This window comes from Oncorhynchus mykiss, chromosome 13 (genome assembly GCF_057628025.1).
Source record: "Oncorhynchus mykiss isolate SJ-2025 chromosome 13, ASM5762802v1, whole genome shotgun sequence".
Taxonomy (NCBI): domain Eukaryota; kingdom Metazoa; phylum Chordata; class Actinopteri; order Salmoniformes; family Salmonidae; genus Oncorhynchus; species Oncorhynchus mykiss.
In genome coordinates this window covers 12812501-12824659 of record NC_143034.1, presented here as the reverse complement: position 1 = coordinate 12824659, position 12159 = coordinate 12812501, and the positions used below count along the sequence as shown (strand labels likewise).

Genomic DNA, 12159 nt, shown 5'->3' with positions numbered 1-12159 from the left:
AGAATAGGAGCAGGAGCGCTGATCTAGAATCAGGTTTGCCTTTCAGAACATAACAAATAAGATTACATGGAGGACCTGATCCTAGATCAGCATTCATACTCTTAAACCTTTATTTAACTAGGCAAGACAGTTAAGAACATATTTTTATTTACAATGACGGCCTGCCCCGGACGACGCTGAGCCAATTGTGCACCGCCCTGTGGGACTCCCAATCACAGCCGGTTGTGATACAGCCTGGATTCGAACCAGGGTGTCTGTAGTGGTGCGTCTGGCACTGTAGCTACAGTGCCTTAGACCACTGCGCCACTCAGGAGACGCTTTGTGAATACAGGCCCAGGCCTTTAGCTGGTGTTAGTTAAGAACAATGGGAATGCAGAGTCGTTCCTGGTTAGTTAACGTAGTCAGGAAATCCTCTGGGCCCTACTCATGATGACGACGCCCTCGACCTCACACACTGTACGTGGGTTCAGTGAGGACAGATCAGCCTATTGGGTATTAGCCCATTGCATCATCAAGCTCTGATTAGTCTGAGAAACGCTGGGGTAGATTACAAGCATAGGAGTTTCTCCAGGACCTATGATCTAGAGGTTTTCCTGCACGGTGAGGTAGCAGAATAAAACATCCACAGAAATAGAAAACCTTGTATCTTCACCATCTACATGTACAGACATTGTACTATCTCCATTAGTCCGTAGCGCTAGTCCACAACCATACAGACATTGTAATACCTCCATTAGTCCGTAGCGCTAGTCCACAACCATACAGACATTGTAATACCTCCATTAGTCCGTAGCGCTAGTCTACAACCATACAGACATTGTAATATCTCCATTAGTCCATAGCGCTAGTCCACAACCATACAGACATTGTAATATCTCCATTAGTCCGTAGCGCTAGTCTACAACCATACAGACATTGTAATATCTCCATTAGTCCGTAGCGCTAGTCCACAACCATACAGACATTGTAATACCTCCATTAGTCCGTAGCGCTAGTCTACAACCATACAGACATTGTAATACCTCCATTAGTCCGTAGCGCTAGTCCACAACCATACAGACATTGTAATACCTCCATTAGTCCGTAGCGCTAGTCTACAACCATACAGACATTGTAATACCTCCATTAGTCCGTAGCGCTAGTCCACAACCATACAGACATTGTAATATCTCCATTAGTCCGTAGCGCTAGTCCACAACCATACAGACATTGTAATATCTCCATTAGTCCGTAGCGCTAGACTACAACCATACAGACATTGTAATATCTCCATTAGTCCGTAGCGCTAGTCCACAACCATACAGACATTGTAATATCTCCATTAGTCCGTAGCGCTAGTCCACAACCATACAGACATTGTAATATCTCCATTAGTCCGTAGCGCTAGACTACAACCATACAGACATTGTAATATCTCCATTAGTCCGTAGCGCTAGTCCACAACCATACAGACATTGTAATATCTCCATTAGTCCGTAGCGCTAGTCCACAACCATACAGACATTGTACTATCTCCATTAGTCCGTAGCGCTAGTCCACAACCATACAGACATTGTAATATCTCCATTAGTCCGTAGCGCTAGTCCACAACCATACAGACATTGTAATATCTCCATTAGTCCGTAGCGCTAGTCCACAACCATACAGACATTGTAATATCTCCATTAGTCCGTAGCGCTAGACTACAACCATACAGACATTGTAATATCTCCATTAGTCTGTAGCGCTAGTCCACAACCATACAGACATTGTAATATCTCCATTAGTCCGTAGCGCTAGTCCACAACCATACAGACATTGTAATATCTCCATTAGTCCGTAGCGCTAGTCCACAACCATACAGACATTGTAATATCTCCATTAGTCCGTAGCGCTAGTCCACAACCATACAGACATTGTAATATCTCCATTAGTCCGTAGCGCTAGTCCACAACCATACAGACATTGTAATATCTCCATTAGTCCGTAGCGCTAGTCCACAACCATACAGGCATTCTGACAGAATATGTTGGGTCAACGAAAAGAGGAAGAGGGGAAAGGGGGGAGGGGTGCATGGATGGGGGAGGGGGGGTACCCCATATCTTATAGTCCCCCTGGAGGTAAGAGCTGGTATGATGCATCCTTTTGTCTGATTGGTGGTCGGTAGGTTGGCTGTCCTTATAGGACCTGAATATCTTACATTTATACAGTCTGTCTGTGAGTCTGTCTGTTTCTCTGTCTGTGAGTCTGTCTGTGAGTCTGTCTGTGAGTCTGTCTGTTTCTCTGTCTGTGAGTCTGTCTGTTTCTCTGTCTGTGAGTCTGTCTGTTTCTCTGTCTGTGAGTCTGTCTGTTTCTCTGTCTGTGAGTCTGTCTGTTTCTCTGTCTGTGAGTCTGTCTGTTTCTCTGTCTGTTTCTCTGTCTGTGAGTCTGTCTGTTTCTATGTCTGTGAGTCTGTCTGTGAGTCTGTCTGTTTCTCTGTCTGTGAGTCTGTCTGTTTCTCTGTCTGTGAGTCTGTCTGTTTCTCTGTCTGTGAGTCTGTCTGTTTCTCTGTCTGTGAGTCTGTCTGTTTCTCTGTCTGTGAGTCTGTCTGTTTCTCTGTCTGTGAGTCTGTCTGTTTCTCTGTCTGTCCACTCAAATGGGGCCAACAGTTCATGGAGAAACTCAATATTCACTCCAAAACAAATTACACCCAAACAAACTACCCATAATCCTCTCAGAGAGACAGTGGGAGGTCCAGTCCTCCACAGTCCCATAATCCTTGGGGGTTCCAGAAATGTCTGTCTGAATGCCAGACAGACCTGGCAACAATCTGGAATGTCCCGTTGTTCCACAGCTGAGTCTGTTCTCTGGGGTGTTCTGATCTGGTCCTGTCCTGGGCTGAGAGGGCAGAGATAGAACGCTCTGGCAGGAACGTGTGTGTGTGTGTCTCTCTGTGTGTGTGTGCCTCTCTGTGTGTGCGTGTGTGCGTGTGTAAATCTTTGTAAATCTGTGTAAATGTCACTTATTTTGACACGGATTAGATCTATAATATGAATGGTTTAGTTATGCAAGCTGTTATCAACAAGACGTCTCCATGGGTGTTTTGGTAGGAACGTGCTGAACTAAACTAAACTGTGCAAGCCAACAGTGAAGTACGGTGGCTGCTGAGGGTCATACAGAACCACAGCGCTGAGCTTTCATATGGCACCCTATGCACTATACAGGGCTCTGGTCTAAAGTAGTGCACTATGTAGGGAATAGGGCTCTGGTCAAAAGTAGTGCACTATATAGGGAATATGGCTCTGGTCTAAAGTAGTGCACTATATAGGGAATAGGGCTCTGGTCTAAAGTAGTGCACTATATAGGGAATAGGGCTCTGGTCTAAAGTAGTGTACTATATACAATAGGGTTCTGGTATAAAGTAGTGCACTATATAGGGAATAGTGCTCTGGTCTAAAGTAGTGTACTATATACAATAGGGTTCTGGTCTAAAGTAGTGTACTATATACAATAGGGTTCTGGTCTAAAGTAGTGTACTATATACAATAGGGTTCTGGTCTAAAGTAGTGTACTATATACAATAGGGTTCTGGTCTAAAGTAGTGCACTATATAGGGAATAGTGCTCCGTTTGGGCCACACTCACAAAGACATAGAGGACAAGTGAAGCTCTCAGTAGCAGTAGAGAACAGGGACACACGGTGTGGACTTCCTCACATGAATTTGAAAATGTTGGGTAATTACCTCCAGCCAATGTGAAGCTACACCAATCCTACGCTTTAAATGATTGACGGGGGTGCTAGTGCACTTCTAGAAAAGGGAAGGAGAACCCGGAGCACAGCCAGGGAGTTGTTGAGCGAGGGTAGCGTTTGGTTAGCGGTCGTACACATGGACACAGCTAGCAGGTCTGCTAGTTTCCCTTTAGTAGTAGTTCTTGTCAACCTGAACACAGCTAGCAGGCCTGCTAGCTTCCCTTTAGCAGTAGTCCTTGTCAACCTGAACACAGCTAGCAGGCCTGCTAGTTTCCCTTCAGCAGTAGTCCTTGTCAACCTGAACACAGCTAGCAGGCCTGCTAGTTTCCCTTCAGCAGTAGTCCTTGTCAACCTGAACACAGCTAGCAGGCCTGCTAGTTTCCCTTCAGCAGTAGTCCTTGTCAACCTGAACACAGCTAGCAGGCCTGCTAGTCTCCATTTAGCAGTAGTCCTTGTCAACCTGAACACAGCTAGCAGGTCTGCTAGTTTCCCTTTAGCAGTAGTCCTTGTCAACCTGAACACAGCTAGCAGGCCTGCTAGTTTCCCTTCAGCAGTAGTCCTTGTCAACCTGAACACAGTGGGGAATGTGGTCAATCCCGTGGGGTCAAAATATGGTCTCTGAAAAATAAACAGTAAAATGTTTCATATTTTCAGACCATCAAGTCTTCTGGACCTGCAATCAACCAATCAATTAATCAACCAACCAATCAACCAATTAATCAATCAATCAATCAACCAACCAATCAACCAATCAACCAATCAATCAATCAATCAACCAACCAACCAATCAATCAATCAATCAATCCATAGGATCTGGACCTGCAGTGCATTAACGGTCCCCTCCAGTAGGTGTGTTGTCTCTTTCTACACCAGAACACTTTAGCAATCTATCAATCAACCAATCAATCTATCCATAGGCCGGGGATGGTCTTCCCCCGTTGGTCAGAAGTTGCTTTCGGCGCCCTCCTCTGGGCGTGTATAACTCTGAGCCCTCTCCTCCAGACAAATGTCCTCCATCAGAGTGCTGCAGTTGTTAGTGCCACCATGTGGTGTGGAGGGACACTGCAGGGAGGGTTGAGTCTTTGTTTTATCCGTCCTGTTGTGGCAGGACCCCACCAATCTACTGCTCTCATTGGGGGTGATGGAGGTTGAGGCAGGGTTAGGATCTGGGTCGTAGTCGGGGTTGGGGGTCAACTGTGAGTCTTTAGGGTCGCTGCCGTTGTCTTGGACACCGGCCAGGTTGCCGGTGACGATGCTGCCGCTCTTGACGTGAGGCGCGTGGCTGTATGTATGACGGTACTCTTCCTCGATGTCTTTACCCAGCTTCCACCTCTTCCACTTTTTCAACATCTCAGACTGGACCTGGAGAGAGACAAACAGATTGAGGGAGAGAGAAGGAGAGAGGAGGGAGGAGAAAAGAGAGAGAGTGAGAGCGAGAGAAAGAGAGAGAGAGACAGAAAGAGAGAGAGAGAGAGAGAAGCAGATGAAGACAGATAATGATAAGATTCTATAAGAGGTTGGAGAGAAGAGAGAGAGGGGGAGAGGGAGAGAGGAGTGAGAGGAAAAAGGGCATTCAGACTCACCTCTTTGTTGACGAAACAATACAAGATGGCCACCAGTAGTCCCTGTAGAGAGGGAGAGGTTAAGAACACCGTATCACCACGGTAACACACCGTAACACCACATTAGTTTAGTTTATTAGGATCCCCTTTAGCTACTGCACATGTCTCAGCTACTCTTCCTGGGGTCCACATAGAAGACAGTACAAGCAGTGGGAGAACAAGTACCCAATTGTCATACTTGAGTAAAAGTAAAGATACCTTAATAGAAAATGACTCAAGTAAAAGAGAAAATCACCCAGTAAAAACTACTTGAGTAAAAATAAAAAAGTATTTGGTTTTAAATACACTTAAGTATCAAAAGTAAATGTAATTGCTAAATTATACTTACGTATCAAAAGTAAAAGTATAAATCATTTCAAATTCCTTATATTAAGCAAAACAAATGACATGATGTTCTTGTTTTTATTTTATTTACTTTTGTAAATTTGGGTGCCAGCGGAAATGTATGAAGTAAAAGTAAAAGTTATCAAAAATATGAATAGTAAAGATACGAAAAAAACGACTTAGTACTTTAAAGTACTTTAAAATATTTGTACTTTAGTACTTTACACCAGTAATTAAAATATGTTACATGAAATACTATTTGTTTTATGTATATATATATATATATATATATATATATATATATATATATAGAAAATATATAGAAAAGACACCAAAGAGACAACAAAATAATATTTACACACTATTCATATGTACATGTTCATATTCACATTACAGTCTATTACTACCCTATTTCACCTCTATGACAGAGTTACACCTTATCACCATGGGGACACAACATACCACCACCACATTACAGTCTTATTACTACCCTATTTCACCTCTATGACAGCGTTACATCTTATCACCATGGTGACACAACATACCACCACATTACAGTCTTATTACTACCCTATTTCACCTCTATGACAGAGTTACACCTTATCACCATGGTGACACAACATACCACCACATTACAGTCTTAATAATGTTATGCCCTGTGGGACCTGGCCAAAAATAGTGCACTATATAGGGAAGAGGGTGCCATATGGTATTTATCCGATGATGCCTATACAGGAAGTGATGTAAGTTTGATCTCCTGACCTGGAAGGAGTTGAAGAGGAGGTCGTAGAAGAGGCGGATGAGACGCATCTTGGAACCTTTGGGGACGGACTCATCGATGACTAAGGTGAAGAGGATGGCGTGAATACCCAGCAGAGGGATGAGGGTCAGAGTGGATTTAGCTAGCCTGAGAGAGAGAGAGAGAGAGAGAGAGAGAGAGAGAGAGAGAGAGAGAGTATGAGGGAGAGAGAGTATGAGGGAGAGAGAGAAGGTGAGAGAGAGTATGAGGGAAAGAAGGTGAAAGAGCGAGGGAGAGATAGAAGGTGGGAGAGAGTATGAGGGAGAGAGAGAAGGGGGAGAAGGTGAAAAAGCGAGGGAGCGAGATAGAGTTCATATTGAAAGAAGGAGGCAGAAGGGGCGAGAGGAAAAGTTGGGGTCATAAAAGGAGAATGTTACAGAGACCAACCACACAATAGACACACAACTCTATAACTCGTTAATATATCAAGTACATGACTTTAGAAGGGAAGATGGGATGGAGGGATTTGAAGACCTCAACCACCTGAACTTGTAATCTGTGTATCTCATCTGATGGGCCTTGAGCTTCGACATCAGGATCTTTATAATCCGGATGAAGATAAAGAAATTCATCTGAGAATGAGAAAAAAGACAGAAGGAGAAAGAAATTAAGCCTAAATATTAGCAGAGCCAATTGCTTGTCTGTCTGTCTGTCTGTTCCTCTGTCTGTCTGTCTGTCTGTCTCTATGTCTACCTGTCTGTCTGTCTGTCGATCTGTCTGTCTATCTGTCCCTCTGTCCGTCTGTCTCTATGTCTACCTGTCTGTCTCTCTGTCCATCAGTCCCTCTCTCTGTCTGTCCGTCCGTCCGTCCGTGTGTGTGTGTGTGTGTGTGTTTTTAAATAAAAACGAAGATTTATGATTTATGCGATATTCTAGTTACTGGACTTAATATATCAGTGCTTGTGCATCAGAGTACCTCATTTTGAAATACTCTAGAAGCTGTTGCAGGTAGTTAATATGTCATTTTAATACATCATAATACCTCATGTTGAAATACTCTAGAGATCAATGGAGAGAGAAGGAGAGAGAGAGAGAGAGAGGAGAGAGAGATAGAGGGAGAGAGAGAATAAACTCACCAGGTAAGCTAACAGGATGGGAGAACGTATAATCCACCAGTAACCCATGTTGATGTTCCTCTCCCAGCACCTAAACAACATCATCATCATCAACATCAACATCATCACTACCACCATCATCATCATCATTATCATCACCATCATCATTATCATCATCACCATCATCATCACCATCACCACCATCATCATCACCACCATCATCATGATCATCATCACAATCATCACCATCATTATCATCAACATCACCACCACCACCATCATCACCATTCTCATCATCACCACCATCATCACCATCTTCATCATCATTATCAGCATCAACATTCCCAGGTTCGCAGGAGACTGCATCCACTGTAAAGGCTCCATATGCCGGCTCAATCGGCTGCATCCACTGTAAAGGCTCCATATGTCGGCTCAATCGACTGCATCCACTGTAAAGGCTCCATATGTCGGCTCAATCGACTGCATCCACTGTAAAGGCTCCATATGTCGGCTCAATCGACTGCATCCACTGTAAAGGCTCCATATGTCGGCTCAATCGACTGCATCCACTGTAAAGGCTCCATATGTCGGCTCAATCGACTGCATCCACTGTAAAGGCTCCATATGTCGGCTCAATCGACTGCATCCACTGTAAAGGCTCCATATGTCGGCTCAATCGACTGCATCCACTGTAAAGGCTCCATATGTCGGCCCAATCGGCTGCATCCACTGTAAAGGCTCCATATGTCGGCTCAATCGGCTGCATCCACTGTAAAGGCTCCATATGTCGGCTCAATCGACTGCATCCACTGTAAAGGCTCCATATGTCGGCTCAATCGACTGCATCCACTGTAAAGGCTCCATATGTCGGCTCAATCGACTGCATCCACTGTAATGGCTCCATATGTCGGCTCAATCGACTGCATCCACTGTAAAGGCTCCATATGTCGGCTCAATCGACTGCATCCACTGTAGAGGCTCCATATGTCGGCTCAATCGACTGCATCCACTGTAAAGGCTCGATATGCCGGCTCAATCGACTGCATCCACTGTAGAGGCTCCATATGTCGGCTCAATCGACTGCATCCACTGTAAAGGCTCCATATGTCGGCTCAATCGACTGCATCCACTGTAAAGGCTCCATATGTCGGCTCAATCGACTGCATCCACAGTAAAGGCTCCATATGTCGGCTCAATCGACTGCATCCACTGTAAAGGCTCCATATGTCGGCTCAATCGACTGCATCCACTGTAAAGGCTCCATATGTCGGCTCAATCGACTGCATCCACAGTAAAGGCTCCTTATGTCGGCTCAATCGACTGCATCCACAGTAAAGGCTCCATATATCGGCTCAATCGACTGCATCCACTGTAAAGGCTCCATATGTCGGCTCAATCGACTGCATCCACTGTAAAGGCTCCATATGTCGGCTCAATCGACTGCATCCACTGTAATGGCTCCATATGTCGGCTCAATCGACTGCATCCACTGTAAAGGCTCCATATGTCGGCTCAATCGACTGCATCCACTGTAGAGGCTCCATATGTCGGCTCAATCGACTGCATCCACTGTAAAGGCTCGATATGCCGGCTCAATCGACTGCATCCACTGTAGAGGCTCCATATGTCGGCTCAATCGACTGCATCCACTGTAAAGGCTCCATATGTCGGCTCAATCGACTGCATCCACTGTAAAGGCTCCATATGTCGGCTCAATCGACTGCATCCACAGTAAAGGCTCCATATGTCGGCTCAATCGACTGCATCCACTGTAAAGGCTCCATATGTCGGCTCAATCGACTGCATCCACAGTAAAGGCTCCATATGTCGGCTCAATCGACTGCATCCACTGTAAAGGCTCCATATGTCGGCTCAATCGACTGCATCCACAGTAAAGGCTCCTTATGTCGGCTCAATCGACTGCATCCACAGTAAAGGCTCCATATATCGGCTCAATCGACTGCATCCACTGTAAAGGCTCCATATGTCGGCTCAATCGACTGCATCCACTGTAAAGGCTCCATATGTCGGCTCAATCGACTGCATCCACTGTAGAGGCTCCATATGTCGGCTCAATCGACTGCATCCACAGTAAAGGCTCCATATGTCGGCTCAATCGACTGCATCCACTGTAAAGGCTTCATATGTCGGCTCAATCGACTGCATCCACTGTAAAGGCTCCATATGTCGGCTCAATCGACTGCATCCACTGTAAAGGCTCCATATGTCGGCTCAATCGACTGCATCCACTGTAAAGGCTCCATATGTCGGCTCAATCGACTGCATCCACAGTAAAGGCTCCATATGTCGGCTCAATCGACTGCATCCACTGTAAAGGCTCCATATGTCGGCTCAATCGACTGCATCCACAGTAAAGGCTCCATATGTCGGCTCAATCGACTGCATCCACAGTAAAGGCTCCATATGTCGGCTCAATCGACTGCATCCACTGTAAAGGCTCCATATGTCGGCTCAATCGGCTGCATCCACTGTAAAGGCTCCATATGTCGGCTCAATCGGCTGCATCCACTGTAAAGGCTCCATATGTCGGCTCAATCGACTGCATCCACTGTAAAGGCTCCATATGTCGGCTCAATCGACTGCATCCACTGTAAAGGCTCCATATGTCGGCTCAATCGACTGCATCCACAGTAAAGGCTCCATATGTCGGCTCAATCGACTGCATCCACTGTAAAGGCTCCATATGTTGGCTCAATCGGCTGCATCCACTGTAAAGGCTCCATATGTCGGCTCAATCGGCTGCATCCACTGTAAAGGCTCCATATGTCGGCTCAATCGACTGCATCCACTGTAAAGGCTCCATATGTCGGCTCAATCGGCTGCATCCACTGTAAAGGCTCCATATGTCGGCTCAATCGGCTGCATCCACTGTAAAGGCTCCATATGTCGGCTCAATCGACTGCATCCACTGTAAAGGCTCCATATGTCGGCTCAATCGACTGCATCCACTGTAAAGGCTCCATATGTCGGCTCAATCGACTGCATCCACTGTAAAGGCTCCATATGTCGGCTCAATCGACTGCATCCACTGTAAAGGCTCCATATGTCGGCTCAATCGGCTGCATCCACTGTAAAGGCTCCATATGTCGGCTCAATCGACTGCATCCACTGTAAAGGCTCCATATGTCGGCTCAATCGACTGCATCCACTGTAAAGGCTCCATATGTCGGCTCAATCGGAAAAGACCTTTAAATGTCAAGAGTTCTATGATGTGGATCCACCTCTGATCTGATTATATCCCAGCCTAAATCCACATACTCTGCATATGTCATGTTTTCCAAGTAGTGAGCTACTGAGAATGTGTGGTCTAACTCTAAGGAGTGAGAGAGGGAACAGTCTAAGGAGAGAGAGAGGGAACAGTCTAAGGAGAGAGAGGGAACAGTCTAAGGAGAGAGAGGGAACAGTCTAAGGAGAGAGAGGGAACAGTCTAAGGAGAGAGAGGGAACAGTCTAAGGAGTGAGAGAGGGAACAGTCTAAGGAGAGAGAGAGGGAACAGTCTAAGGAGAGAGAGGGAACAGTCTAAGGAGAGAGAGGGAACAGTCTAAGGAGAGAGAGGGAACAGTCTAAGGAGAGAGAGAGGGAACAGTCTAAGGAGAGAGAGGGAACAGTCTAAGGAGAGAGAGGGAGAACAGTTCAAGGTGAGAGGGGGAACAGTCTAAGGAGAGAGAGGGAACAGTCTAAGGAGAGAGAGGGGGAACAGTCTAAGGAGTGAGAGGGAACAGTCTAAGGAGAGAAAGGGGGAACAGTCTAAGGTGAGAGAGGGAACAGTCTAAGGAGAGAGAGGGGGAACAGTCTAAGGTGAGAGAGGGAACAGTCTAAGGAGAGAGAGGGGGAACAGTCGAAGGAGAGAGAGATGGAACAGTCTAAGGAGAGAGAGAGAGGGAACAGTCTAAGGAGAGAGAGAGAGGGAACAGTCTAAGGAGAGAGAGGGAACAGTCTAAGGAGAGAGAGGTGGAACAGTCTAAGGAGAGAGAAAGGGGGAACAGTCTAAGGAGAGAGGGAACAGTCTAAGGAGAGAGGGAACAGTCTAAGGAGAGAGGGGGAACAGTCTAAGGAGAGAGGGAACAGTCTAAGGAGAGAGAACAGTCTAAGGAGAGAGGGGGAACAGTCTCAACTCATAATGGGTTTTAATCAACATTAGCATATCTAGCCTCATAAAACATATACATTTGAAAAAAATATATGTATTTTAAATAGAGCTCTGAAAACTCTTAGTCGTAGCAGAGTGATCATTTACCTCACAGATTTTAACTGATCATATTTGGGTAATTCCACAGTAACGGAATGACACTGAGACTCAGATTTTTCACTCTAAAATGTATACTAAACAAAAAGCATTTATTTCATAGTTTAACAAACCATACAACTCTATGCACAAGCACTACTTTTAACAATTTACACTGAACATTTTACAAAAACACATTTACAGGAGGAACTGCGCAGATGTTTTTCCAGGAAATGTTTACATTTTGTATTTACTATATACATTTGTTCAAAGTAGAGACTTGTATTGGTTTACTAAGAAAAATATGTGTCTCAGCATCATTCCATTACCATGGAAACGACACATTTAATAAATCATATTTATTCACTCACTCTTCATTCTCGTACAGGTATTTGACTATCACCC

At 45.2% G+C, this 12159-nt stretch overlaps 1 protein-coding gene across 1 annotated transcript in view; it reads right to left on the bottom strand.

Annotated features, from left to right (window-relative positions):
- Positions 1–2352: 2352 nt before the first annotated feature.
- The window catches only part of gcgrb (glucagon receptor b), a 72286-nt gene continuing 62479 nt past the window's right edge, over positions 2353–12159 (bottom strand). Inside the window, exons 9-14 of the mRNA XM_090195208.1 lie at positions 12126–12159; positions 7530–7599; positions 6937–7025; positions 6417–6561; positions 5292–5333; positions 2353–5070 (exon numbers count right to left, since the gene is read on the bottom strand). The exon at positions 12126–12159 is cut by the window's right edge and continues 27 nt beyond it. Coding sequence (XP_090051334.1) covers positions 4651–5070; positions 5292–5333; positions 6417–6561; positions 6937–7025; positions 7530–7599; positions 12126–12159 — 800 coding nt within the window. The 3' untranslated portion in view covers positions 2353–4650. The remainder of the gene's footprint in view (positions 5071–5291; positions 5334–6416; positions 6562–6936; positions 7026–7529; positions 7600–12125) is intronic.